Here is a 19,677-nt window from a genome sequence, read left to right as displayed (position 1 = left end):
AAACATAATTTGACCAGTATTGACACTTCTTTATTTGTGTCCAAAGAACACTCAACACTGCAAAAATACACAGCTGAAAATATCACAGTGCGAAAAGGTTATGATGCCTTACATTCACAAAAATAGAAGTCACAGTTCTACATATTTATAGATGAAAATTTAATGTATTGTACTCTGTGTCCTAAATTTTGATAACCAAGTGCTCCATAGCCCCTGGGTTACTTTACTGGTGGTATTTGAAGGATTAGTAATTGAACGTAAAAATGTATGAACTGTCAGTGTTCACTCAAGTAGAACATCTCCTTAAGTATTCACTGCTCAACACAGTGCATTGCAGAGTTTGTGGCAGTGTAGCACCTCCTAGTGTTAGTTAAAATCAACAACACCAATACAACTACTGTCACTATTACTGCTACTACTGCCACTACTACTACCGATACTACTATTAATACTTCTACTAATACGAATAATAATAAAAATGAAATAGAAATTGTATCAGAGCGATATAAGAGTGATCATTTGTCTTAGGTATTTATCTACTTAAATGGTACTTCTATTGTAGCTTGTATTTTCTGTTTATGGGTCCTGTCTCTCTTTGTTGTAACTGTCTTAATTTTTCTTTAAAAAAAAAATAATAAAAAAAATGGGGTTTCTGTGATGTGTACCCCTAGATTACGCTGTTGTTTTAAAATAACAGAATTTTTAAAAATGTTCAACTCCTGGACTAAGAGACTGGCCAGAAAATTATGTTGCAGAGGCGGTCAGGCACCCTAACTGATCATCTTGTGATCAATTTAGCTTGTAGAAAATGGCCTAAACAATAGGTACCTGGGCTGAATAGAGAAATCAGAGCTAGGTAATAAAAATGATTGGGAAAATGCCTGATTAATCATCCAACATAATGCCAGTGATAAGAAGCCAACTAGAAACTGCAGTATGGAAGTATGGAGTCCGGTTTTAGAATTCAATTTTAAGGAATCATGATCAAAATGTTTCCCTATGAATTAAAAAAATATATTCAGATCTTTGTAACTTGTAAATATAAATATGGTTATCTGTTACAAAAAAACCCAGCAGGCTACTTGACTTTAACATAAGTAATGTTTTATTTCATTACAGTGATTTAACTTTTTATTTCTTTATTTCAGGCGAGGCGGTCCGCCTCCGCTGCGGAAAATCCTGAAAAACAAAGCCCTCTTCCAGCGCAGGGTGCGAGTCCTGGTCCTGGTACACAGTCCCGTCACTGGAGGTCGCTGTTTCCACACACACTCGCTCTCTGTCTCCGCAGTGCTGCCTGTCTACGAGGAGTGCGTTTGATTGTTGCAGGGTTCAATGGCGGACAGAGCAGGATAGTCGCATTAGCACCGAGGACAATAACATCTCGACACTGTAAACTGCCGGCGTGACTCGGTCCACCGCTGCGTGCCCGCGGGTGCAACGGGTGAGACGAGCTCTCTTGTGCGCGAACGCTGAACACGAAGCCGTTGTGGTTGTTTCCTGCTCGTCTTCTGCCGTTCTTGAGTTCCCATCCCAGGCGGAGAAGTTACTCTGTTCATGGTGGCTCACTAAAGGCAGCTAGCTTGCGAGCGAACCATGGGGGACTCTCTCGAATTGATAGGGAAGCGTCTGCTTTTGCTCCTCGACGACGGCAGGTCCGCGAATGGATCCGAGCCGGAACAGGCTGCCTGGGCCCGGGACTGGCTCCGGGGGACGGTGCGGGCAGTGAGCGTTATCGGCCTGGCCGCCCCGGAGGTTAGCGAAGGAGAGGCTACAACAACAAGCACTGCTGCAGGGCTGACGGTCAGTGTTTACATACAAATGGTGCCGTACTGCATAGCTAATGTGCCGATACCCACCAATAAGTATATAAAATGTGTGCTAGCCATGAAGTATGTTTTTATTACCTCATTGAGCTCTTTTTTTCAAACGGCAATGTCGGTACATTTGTCGGCCGGTAACGTTAGCTCAAGCATATATTAGCTAGCTGCAAGTCGCAGGCAGTGAGACGAAGCTAAACTCGAGGCCGGGGATTTTCTGGCCTTTGCTTTGTTCGCTTTTTAGCTCTTTTAAACGAATGACATGCAGCTCCAGAAATGTTAATCGTTACCTCGTAGAAATAAATTGCAAAACACAGATGCGCCAGAGCCAATTAAACGACCAGTACACTGTAATAAAACGGCGGAAATCAGCAGTGGATAACAGCATTAGCTTGTCAGTTCCCATCGATAGTGTAGTTAAAGGCCTCACATTCATATGAGGATGAACCAGGAATTTCTTTTACTTTACTTTGGGGTCCGAGCTGTTAAATATTCAGACTTAGGCTAAAGTTTGTGATTTAACTCAAACTTGAATGAATGAAACCAATATTCCCAAGCTGTGTTTAGATTACATTGTGCAGTGAGAAAAAACAAATATTGGGATGTTGGATGACCTACATTAAAAAGGGCACTCTTATTAACTAACATGCAGGTTATTACAATGAAAAAGAATGATTTAAATTGTCATAAACACTTGATTTGTACAGGCCTTTTCTCAATAAAATCACCTGATTTAAAAGTAAGCAAAGTGAGGATTAAATGAATTAATCCTCCAGTGGTGCCTACTTTGACTGTGGTATGTATTATTAAACAAAGTAAAATTAATTATTTAAGGACAGTAATTAGTGATGGTCCTCTGGGTTGTTTTTGCAGAAGTGCACCCCTTATTTGTTGGAAATAAGCAGACTCAAACAAAACTATCAAACTTAGATTCTCCTTCTATGTTTATTTTTTGCATGTAAAGACTGGTTCTCTCCTCTGAGGTGTGCCTTCACCAAAATGGATTTTTGTTAGAAAAATATGATCCATCGGTCATATAAAGATTAATGGGGCTGGGGCTTAAATGTCTTTTTCGAGAAAGGAATTAGTTTTCTGCCTTGCTGTGATTTTGAACCTTGACAGGATACTCGACAGGACTTGACAGGACAATCATGTTCAAGTTTTTGAATAACTGGTATAAAGGGACAGAGTCAAAAACAGGTTTCCCCCTCCATGATCATCACTTGCTTACAGAACTATTGTCATTATAAGAAGAAAAAACAAATAAACAAAGACACGTGGGACTGTGCACCTGTTCACTAAGTTTGAAAAAAATGTTATTACCTTGCTGTGTAGAGTTTGTCATGGGTCACCAGGAACCATTCCAGCTTTTGTTCTAAGAAAATAAAGATGGGTTTTAGGTCTAAGTTTACTTCCCTGATTCCCATGACCCTCCTGAACGTGGTCTAATCTCAACCAATCAGAGCAAATGGCAATTTTCTGATGTTACTGGTGCTTGACAAATAAAATAACACAAAAACACATTTGTGCTTTTTAAGACTTTTGTTGCGAGGCTAGATTCAGCGGTTTGTGACTGTTAGTCTGGACATGTCAGTGCAGTGATGTGACACTAGGAATCATCCTGGGGTTTGCTTCTCATCATGTTTGATGACTCACCACTTGTGATTTTTGATAATAGTGTTTCTTAAAGTGCAACATGTTGGTTAAGCAGCAGATCCAGATACACATTGTGTTGTTATTACATTTTTATTGTACAAGAAAATATTGTTACACACTAATTAATATGGAAATACAGTATAGCAAAAGAATACCAAGATGTTTGAATTTGTCAGTATTACCCCACCCTTGCTGTAAGGCTGTTTCACCACCTTATGGTGCTTCAAGTCTCACCTCTAACCTGATCTGTTTTTTCACCCAGTTAATGCAGGCACAACAATATACACATTATACTAATGCAGCCAGGTGTCACTCACCAAGTGTCAGCTTCAGTTTATCTTCTCTCTCTCTCACAGACTCACTATACAGATCTTTTTCTTTTCAAATCTATGCAAGCGGGTAATTGGCTAGGCATTGGCATCGATGATGTTAATCAGATGTTTTGACGAGCAGCAGTGGCTGAGGGAGTGAGGCACAGTCCAATCTGTTTCTCACAGCTTGCTTTGTAACACAAAACAGCTTTAGCCAAGAGCTTAGCGGCGCCTGGTATTTTACTTCACTTGAGTCCACATAATAAACCTCTGCTATCAACTTGATAACTGTGTCACAGTGTCTTCAGAGGGTGTGATAATAGTCAGTGGTTCAAACCCCAGGTGTGCGTGCTGTGAAGTTAACTGTGTAGTTGTTCAATTTAATTTTGAAACACTGGCTGAGGAGTTTTGTCACTTAAATTGGATCATCTGTTGTTAATCAGTGCATAGCACTTTTATTCTGTTACTTTGACACAGAGAAGAGCATGCATAACTAAAATGTCTGGCATTAAGAGACAAAATTATAGTAATTGTAACATATTCTTACATTATCTTTCTGGACTTCTTAACCCCTGGACTGCTTTGCTTGGGCTTCTCCGTGTCCCACAGATGTCTGTGGTTGTGCTGGGCATCTTAATGGTCTGCTACTGTGTATCTCTCAGTGTTAATGTGAGAACTACTAAGAAAGGGCAGTCATGCTCACTGAGCCTACCCGGATAAAGGAAGATTTATACAAAGAAATACAACCACCTAAGACAAACGTTGACTAATTCCAATCCATTCATGACTAATTGGAGCTTCTCTAGTGCGTGCATATGATCCTCTTATTTCAAATTAAATAATACTTAAGAGTCAAATTTGAAAACAATTAGAAGACAGGTACAAAGTGTGTAAAACAAAAGTAGTAAGATAACTAATGATTGACAGGCACTCCTTCTTATGACCCTTCCAGAGTGACTGCCAATGTGAGTCAGTTATATCCTAGTTCTACTCGTTCTGTGAAAAATGAAGTTTGTTACCAATCTCTTGTTCGAGCAGCACAGGTTCTCTATTAAACGTGCACAAGACAAAGTTAATGATCACAGTTATGAAATGCTCTTTCATGAAAGAATTTTATTTCTTAGAGTTGCTTAAACTTAAGACAGTTACTGTAGCCATCTGAGGTCTCCTAAAACTTCTTATGTTTACATTTAGGCTCTCTCTTTTTTTTGGTCTGGCTGCAGGTATTTGTGGAGTTTGAGAATGCTTCACAGCGTTGTTCCTGGGTGCAGGTGTACGATAAAGGGGTGAAAGCCGTGTTGGTAGAAGACTCCATTGTTTGGGCAAATCGGAGCGATGGCACTGGGACTACTGGAGCCCCAGCATCAGCCACTGCCTGGCCCGCTCTGGTGAGTGATCTGTTGGACGTTGGATGTGAGCATCTGCACTATGTATACAAGTCAAGCCCTGAAACGATCAAGGCTACCTGTTGAAGTGGGGCATCAGCACAAGGCCAACCATGGCTGCCAGATGGGCTCAATCCCTTAAGTATTCCTTCTCAAGGCTGGACCTTGACCATTTGTAATTATAAGTAACAAAATCATCAACATTTTCCAGAGAGTTGATGTAAACAACAAAGTACGCACTTGTCAGTGAGGATATGCAGAAAAAATGCTATGATGTGACTGTGATTTAAATACACATATTTGAAATTCAAGGGCATTTAGATTCATTTGTAAATGAAATTTGCACTTTTCCCTCACTCTCATGTCTGACCCTGATATGGGCAACAGACACCTGTCACTTCCCAGGTCCACCCTTCCCACCCAGACTGGGCTCACAACTGTAGTCGCAGCTCCGTCTCACCCTTCAGTTTGAATTGTTTTTGTTAGTACTCATTGGCCATTTGCCTGTGCTTGTACTTCATGTCTGAGGTCAGTTAACTTGTTCATGTGGGTGTTATTAGCAGAAGAAAAGATGTAAAATGGATGTTTTCTTGTTGCTCTTTTCCTGTTGATTTGAGTACAAATATCAAATATTTTTCTACAGGGTCAAAGAATTAAAATAATTTTTTTGTCTTTTGCCTCAGGCCTTCCGCTCCCTAGTGGATAGAGTGGGGTTAGGATCGCTGGTTCCTGTAGAGTATTTTGGAAACAAGAATTTTGAGTTCCTACCTGATAACAAAACTGTCCAGAGGTTTGAGGTATGTAAGTTTGTTTTAGATTTTTTGTTAAACCTTTAGTTGTGTTGTTGAGTGCTAAAATAATTAGCTTATAAACCAGCTAGTTGACAGAAAACGTATTTCTGTTTTCAGCTATTTATTTAGGATATTTATCGAGAAGTATTAAAACATTATCTGCTTCGACTTCTCAGAGATTATTTCCTCGCTGTTTTCTGTTTCTTTTGACGGTAAACTGAATACCTCTAGGTTTTTCCATCAGTTTTATGTATGTATTTATATAAAACTTGACATTTAAACAAAATGATAAACCAGTCAAATAATCGTTGAAGTTTCACACATTTTTGTTCCACATTATTGTTGTACAGCTAGCACTATTTCAGGACAATGTGCATCATGTCCTTGTACAGGTTGATAAAGACATAAGACACCCTTTGCTGTTGGAGCACCCCTCCCTGCAGGCTGCCATCTCCAGCTGGCGTACTGACTTTGAACTGCAAGAGATCTTCAGGAAGGGTAAGACTCCACGTTCACCAGTTTTCAGGTTGTTTTCCTTTACTGTCTGTATGGGTTCTCTGAGGTATTTTGTCTTAACAGTGTTTCCCATATAATGTTTTTATTTTGGGCACCTGCTCAAGTTAGCAACATTACAACTGGAAAACACTGGAGTTCATTTGAAATGCTTAAACCTGACATTTGCCATTAGATGCAGCTAAAAAATGATGTCAAGCAGTGAGAACATGACACAGATGGACTGATGCAGAATGTGATGTTGATGTAGATGCAGGGTGCAATGGAGAGAACTAAGCTTTTATTGGCAGGACATACTGATAACTAGGGATGCACCGAATATTTTCGGCCACCGAAAATTTTCGGTCGAAAATGGCCCAAAAGTGCATTTTCGGTTTTCGGCCAAAAGACTTTTATCACAGAAACAACACGGCCAAAACAGGATGTTGTGATGACGCAAGTGAAAACCGCGGCCAGTACGAGCTTGTTTGGAAAGGCCAACATATACGTGGTGTGGACGTATTCCAGTAAATCTGAGAAAGACACACGGATAGCGATTTGCAAAACATGTATTGTTGAAATTTCAAGAGGGGGTGCAACTGCAGGGAAGTTCTCCACGTTGGGTTTAATTTATCACCTGAAATCCAAACATCTCGATTGCTGTGCTGAATATGAGAAGACTGCGGGGCAGAAAAGAAAAATCCCTCCGAGCACGCCCACTCCGTCTGTGGCGGACGTTTTTGAAAAGGCAAGGAAGTTTAAAACTTAAAACGCTGTAATTCTTGGTGCATTTGTTGTTGTTAACACATGGGCTATGTCAATCTTTGTTTTGATACACTTGCACTTGACTTATATGTACTTTTTGTTTTTATGAGAGAACATATTCAATTTTACAGTCTTGTTTAAATTAATTTATTCTTTGAAACATTCATATTAATTTATGTAATGGCAATGCCTTGCAATTTTAATGAGGTTAGTACACAATCATAGCCATAAATGCAATGATACTAATGATTGGCAAAATAGCTTCTTTTGGTGTTTCAGTTTTTCGGTTTTCGGCCTTGGTTTCCTCATTTTTGGTTTTCGGTTTCGGCCAAGAATTTTCAATTCGGTACAACTAACAGCAACATAATGGTCATCTAATGCTGCAGTAAACTGACAAAATGGAGAGACTTTCATGCTTTTACAGTTTTAAGATGCAAACAGAGCAATAATCTGTATGATCCTGCCTATGCTGCTTAGCAATTGCTTTCAATTTTGAAGCAAAACTAATCGTTCCTAATTTGAATACAATCTCGAGTGCCATCCGTTATATATCGCCTACATATGTTTTAAATCTTCCAGAAAGTAACTCATACTTTTCTTGCTGTCCCTGTCCTCAGGTTCGTACACTATTCAAGGACGCAGGGTTCGTGTGTACCAGCCAGAGTTTGAGGAGTGCTGGGCCTCTGGACTGGTCTCACAGCATGACCCTATCTCACACATTATGGAGATAACCTTGGATAAGGTAAATACAGCTTAATGTTTTTGCCTGAATACATTCTGGATGTTGTATGAAAGGATGCCACTTATATACCTTTTTGTTGTAGGGGGAAGAAAATCAAATAGTAGATCCTCGTGTGATACATGTCATGCTGGCAGAGGAGGAGGTAAGGTTGTCACTGGTTCAACTATTTCTTTAAGGCGATTGAATTACTTTAAGCTTTAGCTTTAGCTTTAGAAGATGCATTGACAGAATTACTTCTTAACATTGTCTCCCTTTTTAGCTTGGTAAGAATGGGCGACGAAGGAAGGACAGTGAAACAATGAAGGGAGATAGTGGACGTAGACGTAGGACTGCCTCCGAAGGTGAGGATGACTTGAACTTGAAACGTTTTAAGGGAGCAGGAGATGCGGGAGCTGATGCACAAAACTGTGGCGACTCCAACAAAACCCCAGTGGAAGGGATGGGGATCTGGGTTGGAGACTCTGGCGAAAGAGTCAGCAGCACAATCAAAAACGGAAGCTCTTCAGAGGGAACCTTTCCTCAAGGCAGAGTGTCGTCCCCTAACACCAATTCCTCACTCCAGATGGACCAATCAAACGCTACTCCTCGTTATCCAGCCCACGTCAAAGAAAATGGTCGCTCACTCTCTACACAGGGGGCAGCGGACTCCACCACCACCATAACTCACACCCCCACACCTCCTCCCCTCAAACCAGCTCCCTCTCCATTCTCCACCACATCTTTCCCTTCACTAGGCCAGATGCCAAGCCTAGTGCCTGGTGCTCCTGCCCCCAAGGCCTCCCCATCCCCCCAGCCAGACCGAGAGGAGGCCTCCCAGTCAGCCTTTTCCAAAACGGCTGCCCTTGTTTCCCCGGGCCCTGTCACCATTTCTTGGTCACATGACAGTGGCCCTAGTGTGGCACTTTCTGCCTCTGTGGGTTTTAGTCCTAAAGCCCCAACCTGGGGAAGCCAGACTGAGGTAAGAAAATCAATATGATCAATACCGTCAGTGCCATTATGTGATGTCATCATTTTGTTATTAATATAATTTTATTTTACCATACTGTTCTGTTTCTCAGGGCTCTAAAACTGCCTTGGGTTTTCGTTTGCCCCAGGCTGCACCCGCTGCTCCTGTATTTGGAGATGTTACCTCACAGACCAATGGAGCTCCTACCACTACCACAACCTCCCAGGACACTCCCAGGCCTTTTGGCTTTGGCTTTGGCGGAGCTAAGAATGAGACTCAATCTCAGCAAGACCAGAACTTGTTTTTCCAGTGTATGAACCAGAATTCTGGCTCTGGCCCAAGCCTAACTGCTGGTCAGACCCAATCCAAGGACACCAATTACTTCACCGCAGTATCTGAGAGCCTGAGTAAAGAGCCCCCAAGCCTTTTCAAGCCTGCAGCCTCCACTGAAGGGCTGAAAAAGCCTGATCAGCCCAAAGTGCCTGAGACCCATCCAACGGGAAATGGTGTGCTCAACAAATCGTCATCAGCCTTCCAGGGCATGAGTGGCTCTGCAGTTGGAAGAGGCTCTGGTATTGGTGGTCTGACTGCCCCCTCTGGAGCCCAAAGTACTTCTAAGAAGAGCAGTAATAATGGAACTTCTACGGGGGGCTTAGGGCTTCAGTCTGGTTTTAATACTTCAGATAGCCACCAGAATCTTTTTCTGCAAGCCTCCAAAGAGCCTACTAATCCATTTCTGGCATATGGGGACAAAACCTCCCACACACCGTTTGCTGGACTCAGTGGGGCTGAGCCACAGACCCTAGGTCCTGCTTCAGACAGCAAACCAAACCTCTTCACTATGGCAGAGCCTCCTAAGGGAATTCTGTCTTCCCCTTTCCCAGCACTCACAGCAGCTGCTTCACCCAGCTCTTCCTCCTCTCCAGCATCGGCCTCATCTCAGAAGCCACAGAGTGAAGGGGCTGTGACAAAGGAGGAGAAGGAGGTTGGGGAGATGCCAACATCCACGTCAGGCTGTCCCATGTTTGGAGGCACTGGCCCTGGTGGAATGGAGGAAGTACCTGTGTCCTTTGACCAGAGCCAGTCTCAGAAGTTTACCCTGGAGGAAAGAGGCCAGTCGTCCAAACGCGACTCTGACTCCAGCAGCAACAGTGACCTGTCAGACCTGAGTGAGAATGAGGAGGGCCCAGAGAAAGGCCAAGTCACAGGGGGGCCACCACACGCTGCCCAGGATGGGGCATTGTTGCAGAAAACTAAGGTCCAAGGGGCTTCTAAGAGCCGTCCACGTAACAAGCCTTTCAAAGGTAAGCCTTTGAAGAACTTCTTCTGAATCCTTTGTGGTAACAAACTAAGCAACCGAATTAACACAAAGTTTTGTCCTCCAGTGGGCCAGTCTGTGTTAAAAGACCAGAGCAAGGTGCGTCGTTTGAAGCAGTCTGGTGAGTCCTTTCTCCAGGATGGTTCCTGCATCAATGTTGCCCCTCACTTGCACAAGTGCCGTGAGTGCCGCCTGGAGCGTTACCGTAAATATCGGAATACAGACGAAGACAGTGATGACGACGACGACCCAAATGTAGCCTGTCGTTTCTTCCACTTCAGAAGGTGTGGATTATAGTATGATTGTCCTGAAGTTATCAGAACAGAGGATACAATCATCTCTATCTATGATTTGTTACTGAATAAACTTTTTTTTTTTGTTGCCTGTGATCAGGTTGGCTTTCACTCGTAAAGGTGTACTGCGTGTGGAAGGCTTCCTGAGTCCTCAGCAGAGTGATTCCATGGCAATGGGTCTGTGGCTTCCTGCACCAGCTGTCCAAGAGGGGCTTGACCTCGATACATCCAAGTACATCTTGGCCAATGTGGGAGACCAGTTCTGCCAGCTGGTCATGTCTGAGAAGGAAGCCATGATGATGGTGGAACCTCACCGTGAGTATAAAGGGCTCTTGCTGAGCCTGTTTTTTCTTACATTCAGTGTCGTGTCTTGTGCTTTTGTCCTACACTCAACCTGTCAGAAGTGTCAGTGTATATAATCCAGGTTCTTTTTCTCTGTGGCCTGTCCTTCAGAGAAAGTGGCGTGGAAACGTGCTGTACGAGGTGTCAGGGAAATGTGCGACGTGTGTGAGACCACCCTGTTTAACATCCACTGGGTGTGTCGCAAGTGTGGCTTTGGAGTGTGTTTGGACTGCTATCGGCTCCGCAGGAACAGGCCAAGGGAGGGTGAGTTCTTGCAGTGACATTCGGGAAACTTTAGAGCCAAGTTAACCAGTTTTCTGTATTGTTACTGTGTTGACCTATCTTGTTTTATTCTATTTTCTGTTTTTAATACATAAACAGGTTGACTAGATGAATACATGTTTTGAGGTTTAGGACTCACGGGTCAATATGTTATTTCCTTTAGATGTAGATGAAGGTCCAGAGGATGAGGTTTTTTCTTGGTTGAAGTGTGCCAAAGGTCAACCTCATGAGCCACAGAACCTCATGCCTACGCAGATTATACCTGGGACAGGTAACATGTACATTATGATTGAGTCATAAATCTATAAATCCCCACCTCATGAGCATTCAGGGTTAAATACAATGTTGTATCAGTACAATAAGAGCTGTAATGATTGATTTTTATTGCCTTTCTCTTATAGCTCTTTACAACATAGGGGACATGGTGCATTCGGCAAGAGGCAAATGGGGTATTAAGGCCAATTGTCCCTGTGCCAGTCGACACACCAAGCCTCTTGTGCGCCCTAGTGCTCCCAATGGGATCTCACAGGTACTGTTGTGTCACAGCATCTTTTTCTAAGTCTACATTCGTCCATTTTTAAGTGTTAAACTTGAAGGCGCTAACATCTGGTTGTGCTTGTCTCAGCAGTCTACAACAAGTGGTGGTGGTGGTCTTGCAGCTGCGGCTTCTGGTGTTGGCACCATGCCAAAATCAGAAGGAGAAACGTCAGCGATCAAAACAGAAACGACACAAACGGCAGCAGCATCAGACAGTGGCGGAGGGGAAAATGTGAGTAGTACTAGTAACTCCGCCAGCGGTACATCCTCCCCCTGTAACCTCACCCAGTCCTCTGCCAAGGAGTCGCGCTCATCGGGAGAGGGCAACAGCTCTGCGCTGCACTGGCTGGCAGACTTGGCCACACAGAAAGCCAAGGATGACACCAAGGGTAAGTAGAAATGGGGCAATGCAGTGCCTGTGTAGTCTTACTGAGTAAAAAAAAGTCGAAATCTAAATTAAAGCTGAAGTCACATCACTGTGTTCTTGCCACCTTCCAGAGTCTGGTTCACTTCGCTCCATGATGAGTCGAGACAGCCGGCCTCCCTTTGGCCTGGACTCACTCAGTGCCCTGTCAAAGCCTTCTGCTTCTAGCCCTAAGCTATTTAACAGCCTGTTACTGGGCTCCAGCATGGCCCAGTCCAAACCTGAAGGGTCCAGTCTTCGGGATCTTCTCAACTCCGGACCTGGCAAACTCCCCCAGGGCCCTGGAGAGAGTGGGGTACCATTCCCCTCCGTATTTACCTCAGCAGGCGTATGTATAAAAACCTTTCTTCCATGTAGTTTTATGAAGTATCCAAAGTGTACACATCTGTGCTAAAAAGAACATCAGCAAGATCAGTTTCTGAATTAACCTTATGCAGTGGAAGCAAGTGTGCCCAAGAACATTAGACTGAAAAATATATCAGTTGTGAAAAAAAGATGAAAAAAAACCTGTTCAAATCACACATCACACACTGTATGCCTATTTAACTATTGAATTATTATCCCGCCTTTTTTGCTACTGTTGTGTTTATTGTCTGTTTAATTGTGTTATCTTCTGTTTGTCTTTGTTGTAATCCTGTTGAAAACTGTGAACCATGTAAAGCACTTTGTTTTGAAAAGTGATGCATAAAGTTATTATTATTACAACTCTACAGAAGAATACAACAGGAAATCCTAAGAAAAGTTCTGTGATTTTTTTCCAGTGTAAAATTCTCATATTTGTTTCAGTTTTCAAATAATGTGTGAAATATTTCATATAAGTCAATTAGTTAATCATAAGTTCAAAATATAGTTACAAAATTTATTACAAATTGTGTTGCTGCCATCTGCTGGTGTAGTAATGAACCAGAACGTTTAATTTGAAAATGCCAAGGTGGAAAATGAAAAAAAAAGCTTCCAAAAAAATGAAGAGGCTTTTGCCTAAAATTATCCACCTTTAAAGTATGACTGCACAGCTGAGTAACAGAAAAATCTTTTCTCTGTCAGAGTGACAAGCTGAAGAGCAGCCTCCCAAACTTCCTGGATCACATCATTGCATCGGTTGTGGAGACCAAGAAGGCAGAAGGCCGTCGCACAGGGGCCTCTGAAGGTGGCGAGCTCGGTGTGTTGGGGGGACGCAAAGATGGAGTAATGGGCCTTAGCGTTTTAGAACCACATACCTCACACTCCTGGCTCTGTGACGGACGACTCCTCTGCCTACAGGATCCTAGCAACAGCAACAACTGGAAGATCTTCAGAGAGTGCTGGAAGCAGGGACAAGTAAGAACCGCAATTAGTGTAACTCAGTTTTTCTCAGGATAATGATGAAATACAGCTCAGCCAGGTGTTTGGCTGTTGGGGAAACATGGGTACACTGACTTCTGTTGCTCTGTCATCTGTCTGATCTCTCCTCCTTTGTGTGCAGCCTGTGTTGGTGTCAGGGATACATAAACGTCTGAAAGCTAATTTGTGGCGACCCGAAGCCTTCAGTGAGGAGTTTGGAGACCAGGATGTAGACCTGGTCAACTGTAGAAACTGTGCTATCATCTCAGATGTGAAGGTCCGAGATTTCTGGGATGGCTTCCAGGTCATTTCCAGTGAGTGTCCAAATTATTTTTGCTAAATCATTCTTGTTTGTTGTTTGGCTCAATGTGCCTGCCGCTATGTTATCACCCATTTCTCTCAGATGTCAGGGAAGTGGTAGCTAACGTGATTCTTTCGTTTATTTTTTTTTTTTGTGAACTTAGAGCGACTTCAAGATGGTGACGGCCAGCCAATGGTGTTAAAGTTAAAGGATTGGCCTCCAGGTGAAGACTTCAGGGACATGATGCCCACACGGTGAGGAGCCCAGAATTATGTTGCTTTTTGTGCGTTTCATTTATTTGCTAACCAAACAAGCCACCCACTTCATCCCGAAAGGGGTTCTTCCTATCACACAACTAATTATACTAGATTAAAGAAAAAAAAGGACTATCTGAGTTTTGCTTCAGGTTTTTTGTGAACCCGTATTTGTAGTATTTTGATTTGTATTTGTAAAGTACAGAACACAGCACATGAATCTTATTTGTGTATGGTCTGTCACGTAGTTGATTGATTTCACATACTTTTCCCAGGTTTGACGATCTGATGGATAACCTCCCCTTACCTGAGTACACAAAAAGAGACGGTCGTCTAAACCTTGCCGCACGTCTGCCTAACTTTTTTGTGCGTCCTGACCTCGGTCCTAAGATGTACAATGCCTATGGTGAGAACAATTGAATTTTCCATTCCCAGTCATCTCTTTCTCCCCTTCCCTCCGTTTTATGTTTATGTGTTTGTCTACACCTTCTCTCTCTCACTGTCTTTCTTTCCCTCAGGCTTAATCTCGACTGAAGACAGGAAGGTGGGAACCACTAACCTCCATCTGGATGTATCTGATGCCGTCAACGTCATGGTCTATGTTGGCATCCCTCAAGGAGACGGAGACCAGGAGCAAGGTCAGTGAACTTCCTGTGTCTCTCTCAGTCTTGTTCTCTCTCTCTCTCTCTCTCGCTCACACACGTAACACTTACAGCACTACACCGTTACTTGAACCACCAAGTGTTACCAGAAGTATATTACTCACTCATCCCTAATCTAACTGATCCCTCCCGAAAAATCTTACGGAGTATTTTCAGAGCTGTGTTCTGAACGTCATGCTTATACTTGTTAGTTGCTCCAGGCTTGATTGGCTTGGATAGGACCCTGGAAAGACCCACCTCTGGGTCTCACTCATTTACATTGTGGCAAAATTTCTCATTCACAGAGGCAGATATCACTGGACGCAAAGGTCTGTAGACTTTCAATTGTATTACTTCAGTAGCATGCCCTTCTTCTTGACTAACTCCCCTTTTTCACTCCTCCTCCCCATCCTTCTGTTATTATCTGTGCAGTAGGGGCCAGGGCGCTGGGACCCAATTGTTAGTTTTTAATGTGGCATGTTTTGTACCCTGTTCTACACTTCTATGTAAAAGCCAACTTTTATTTACACCTTAAATGAATTAAAAGATGGTACTGAAATTCTTGTTGTTGACCTTTGGAGATCCGCACTTTCTTCTTCTGGGTTGATTTCAGGCTTTTTCTAAAAATGTGCGTAGTGTTTGGCATTCAGTCGGTGCAGTAACATGAATTCCTGCTAGCTTTGGGTGAGCTGTGCTCTGGTCCTTACACTGTGGGAGAAAGGTTTGAATGAAGGGCATCTAGAATTGGCTTCCTCTCACTTGTGACAGTGACACTGAGACACACCCAACAGCATGACCATAGGCATGCTGTCATCACACACTGGCCCCTCCTCCTCTTCTTAGGAAAAGGGGATTTTACACACACCTCAAAAGAAACACACTGATTTAGCCTGGCAACTAAACTTATGTCTGTAAGACAATAATTTGTGATTGATCAGAGAATAATGACTGTCCCAGTGTGTGCACACTGACAAACCTCTTATACCTCTTTGGTCAGCCTGCTAAATGCACACACATGATTAGAGAGCAAAGAGAAACACTGGGAATAAAAGGACCTTGGGCTGGTGAAAGACAAAGGTCCTCCGAAAGCAAATACATTAGTCACTGATGTGTTTGCTTCCACTTACCATCTTTCTGAATAACTCATAAATCAGTACTAAAATGAGAGGTTAGTACCCTTTCAGTCAGTAGTGTTTCAGCAGCTGCTTACTACAATCAACCTTAGGCTGTGGATGTGAATGTTGTGCCAGTAAATGTGATTGTGTAGTCTGTAACTTGTCCTTTTCTTTGCCCCAGTGGTTCTCAACTGGTCCAGCCATAGGATCCATCTTTTCTTTTTTTTTGGTAGTCACAGCCCAAGCATCATTGAAAATTTGAGCCGTTTTCTCTGATTTCTCAAAACTAATAATTAATTTGCAGTGCTTTCATTAGTCCTGCCGAGGCATTTTCATGTTTTGCCAAAGGCTATTTTAATACTCTCTGTGAAGACGCATTTTCTTTTTTAATCACAGTTCTTCTCTGGGAAAAACACGCAGAACTTCTGCTTGAGATGTGTCATGACAGCCACATGATGCAGCTGTGAACAGTGTTTTACTTGAAGCTCTGTTAAATGAGTACACTTCAGAATTAAACTGCTGTGGCACTCAATCCTGCGGTCCACTTGCAATGGATCTGTGACCCATTACAGAGTCATGAGCCACCAGTTGAGAGCCACAACCCTGCTCCAACAGTATGATGGACATACATTAAATTAGTTGTTTAAAAACTATGCTATGAAAGGAGGGAAATGAAAATGTATCTTGTCAGTCCAAATCACTGTCCCAGAACTGAGGCTTAATACATTTAGTCAGTCAACAAACCAGAATAATGAAAAGACAGCAATATTTAAGCAACGCTGAAACATCAGCAGCTAAAGCTCCAAATTCACGCAACCGCTTAGAAGAAACTCTACTGTAAAATCCTGTCGTCAAAGAGACACTGCTGATGACCCTTTGGTGCCCTGTATGTGTGTGTGGTTGTTTATGTTTGGTCCTCCAGAGGTCATGACCACCATCGAGGAGGGCGATGTGGATGAAATGACGAAGCGGAGGGTGTACGAGGGGCAGGAGAAACCTGGAGCACTCTGGCACATTTACGCTGCCAAGGATGCTGAGAAGATCAGGGAACTGCTCCGCAAGGTCAGCAGCCAGTAGATTTCTCTCTCAAATAGCATCTGATCTGTCACGCTGTATTGTCATTGAGTGAAGATGGGACGTATTTTAACCTCAGACTCAGGCTTCTTTACAGAGACGATGATGAACTGTACAAAAGGTGCACTACCTACGGCCTGATTTCAACTAATAGCCAAACAGAAATTAGAGATATCATCGCCTGTATTCCAACAACAACCAGAGATATTTGTGTGGTTCAGATAAATTAATCACATGATGCCGTGGTTTATCTATATCTGTGTCAGGTGGGAGAGGAGCAGGGTCAAGAAAACCCCCCAGACCATGACCCCATTCATGACCAGAGCTGGTACCTGGACCAGGTGCTCCGCCGTAGGCTCTATGAAGAATATGGCGTCCAGGGCTGGGCCATTGTACAGTTCTTAGGAGATGCCGTGTTCATTCCTGCGGGAGCTCCACACCAGGTCAGGCTGAGAGAGCTTGATATACATATCACATCATTTATGAATGTACCATGACTCGATTCATGTCCCTCATTAACATACTTGTTTGTTCTGTGCTCTTCCCACTCCCAGGTGCACAACCTGTACAGCTGTATCAAGGTGGCTGAGGACTTTGTGTCTCCTGAACATGTGAGGCACTGTTTCAGACTAACCCAGGAGTTCAGACACCTGTCCACTACTCATACAAACCACGAAGACAAGCTACAGGTTGGTGTGCTTTTGTCTTGAACAGTTTCAGTGTCCCATTCCCATTTATTCGAGGAGACAGTGATGTTTGTGTAGTGTTGTTTCTAAGCACGTACAACTCTGTATTCACACCTTTATAATCTGTTGGTTTGACATACAAGGGAAGTGATCAATTCAGACTAGGTTTGTTAGTTGTAATTAGATAGAGATAGATACTTTAATCATCCCCAAGTGAAATTCACACTCAGTATGAACTGATGGAAATCAAGTTCAGCCAGTATAATTTAAATTATACGGACAAATGAAAGCAGCTAAATGAAATGTCAGTTCATTTAGCGCAGCTTGTAACTGCACGTTCATTTGGTGTTGGCTGAATCTTTCCTTTTACTGAAATGAATTTAATATCTTCCAGACAGCACATAAAGGTGTCATTAGGAAGAGCAGTGGAGTAGTAAGCAGAAGCTGTTTTTTCCCCTGCTATAATGCTGCAAGCATAAGTGTGTCTCAAATATGCGGAAAAAAATACAGTTTTACTAAGTAAAGCTCTGGAAAAATCTGGTATTGTATTTGCACAAGTATTGAAAAATGTCAGTGGCCTACCAGGCCTACTAGTCGGTATGATGTATTACTGTCCTGAGGCAGTAGATTGTTTCCATGTCTGTCATTGTTTTAACAGACTTTTCCTGTCGTCTTCCTCAGGTGAAGAACATCATCTATCACGCAGTGAAGGATGCCGTTGGGACACTGAAGGCCCATGAACCTAAACTAGCACGCCCTTAGTTCCTCTCACTTAACGCTGTCCCAAGACAACCAGCCTCTGAAGACCACTCCACTACGTACACACACACACACACAGTATACATGGCATACCTACATACACATGTACAAGCTGCAGATTGCAGAGTACAAAGAGGGAGTGTAGGTGTTTTTTTGGGGGCAGTCAAGATTTGTTTTTTCGGGAAAGAGAACATTTGATATGGGGAGGGATTAGACTGGGAGGGGCTAGTCAGCGCTTTGATGAAGGAAGTCCTTTATCGCTGTTACACAGTACGCTCAAAGTTGTCTAGTTGTTTTCCTTTTTTAAAATTTTTATTTTATTTTATTATTTTTTTTGATTAACTCTGTATTTAAGGTCAGTGTGTTTGTTCTGTTGTTCTCATTCTATATGTATGATGTGAGAGTAAGGGAGGTAAAAGCTGACGTGCCTTTGGAGCAGAGGTTCAGCTATCATATAAGCGACTGACAAAATGTGAGTACTGGGCTAACTTTCCTACTTTGATGACGTTGATATTATTTTTTCTTCAATAGGAGCGAGGTTAACCTGTTTTTGTAGATTTTTTTTGTTGTTGTTGGAGTTTTTAAACAGCTGATTGCTTCTGCCCTCTGTGGCTGAAATGAATTTGAAAAGCAGCCAGTGAAGGGAAGCAGACCAAAGTTTTGTATTTTTAGTTTTCTTATTTCAGTTTTAGAGTAAGAAGTCATTTCTTTTTATACACCACAAGGTAATGATGAGAAGGACTTCAGAGAGGGCAGTTTTTTTTTTTTTGTTTTTTTTTTTTTAAGTCATGGGTTTGGTCACCTATCTTTGTCCCATGGGCTGAATGACCTGAAGACTTCCAACAACATTGTTCAAGAATCACAACTGCAGCTGAACAGAACTACTGGCCATTAACATTGTATCAATATATATATTGATCTTAGCAGTCTGTTTGATTTTTCACAATAAAGTTTACAAAAATTACTGTTTGCTTGTGTGCTACAGGGGACATCTGTGAGACATGTGAACGTATTAGAATATCTGAACTGGTCCTTTAACCATCATTTATACTCAGTGTCAGGTCAGTTAAGTTCAGAGCCCGAGGCAATGTGGACACATTGTTTTGAACTAATGGCCCAGTAAAGATATTCAGTTTACAATTATATAAAACAGGTAAAAGAAGCACATACTAACATTTGAGAGCAAATGTTTGGACTTCTGCTGATGAATGACAACAATCACTCGATCAAGTACCAGTTTCAGCACTAGTCTGAATGTCCATCTAAATGTTCTGTGTGATGTTTTGATGTGAGTTAAATTTGATGTTTGCATCTTGAATTCAGTTGTGGATGTTTTAAAATGTTACCTTTTCTCACTGCATTCTGGCGAGAAATTAAAACACGAATTCCGACGAAGTTTAAAATTTGGAAATCACCATAAAGCAAG

General features: G+C 42.4%; 1 protein-coding gene across 4 annotated transcripts; it reads left to right on the top strand.

The window, feature by feature from the left end:
• The first annotated feature begins 1,307 nt into the window (after window positions 1-1,307).
• On the top strand, window positions 1,308-19,215 carry kdm3b (lysine (K)-specific demethylase 3B). Of its 4 annotated transcripts, none has more exons than XM_041048276.1 (25): window positions 1,308-1,800; window positions 5,008-5,172; window positions 5,853-5,966; window positions 6,353-6,458; window positions 7,835-7,959; window positions 8,042-8,101; window positions 8,219-8,917; window positions 9,054-10,209; window positions 10,291-10,507; window positions 10,617-10,831; window positions 10,970-11,122; window positions 11,304-11,411; window positions 11,542-11,669; window positions 11,766-12,066; window positions 12,176-12,429; window positions 13,146-13,418; window positions 13,564-13,735; window positions 13,886-13,976; window positions 14,252-14,382; window positions 14,495-14,614; window positions 14,923-14,946; window positions 16,655-16,794; window positions 17,073-17,249; window positions 17,361-17,495; window positions 18,174-19,215. In XM_041048276.1, exons 1-25 carry the CDS (start codon window positions 1,594-1,596, stop codon window positions 18,252-18,254), a joined length of 5,352 nt encoding a protein of 1,783 aa, XP_040904210.1. In that variant the 5' UTR covers window positions 1,308-1,593; the 3' UTR covers window positions 18,255-19,215. The 4 variants fall into 4 exon arrangements, with proteins under 4 accessions (XP_040904210.1, XP_040904208.1, XP_040904207.1 ...); XM_041048274.1 differs by having other exon boundaries at window positions 9,018-10,209; window positions 11,769-12,066; XM_041048273.1 differs by having other exon boundaries at window positions 9,018-10,209.
• Window positions 19,216-19,677: the final 462 nt, after the last annotated feature.

The sequence above is a fragment of the Toxotes jaculatrix genome, chromosome 10 (genome assembly GCF_017976425.1).
Source record: "Toxotes jaculatrix isolate fToxJac2 chromosome 10, fToxJac2.pri, whole genome shotgun sequence".
NCBI lineage: Eukaryota > Metazoa > Chordata > Actinopteri > Toxotidae > Toxotes > Toxotes jaculatrix.
The sequence above is the reverse complement of the archived record's forward strand: the minus strand, read 5'-3'. Positions and strand labels throughout refer to the sequence as shown.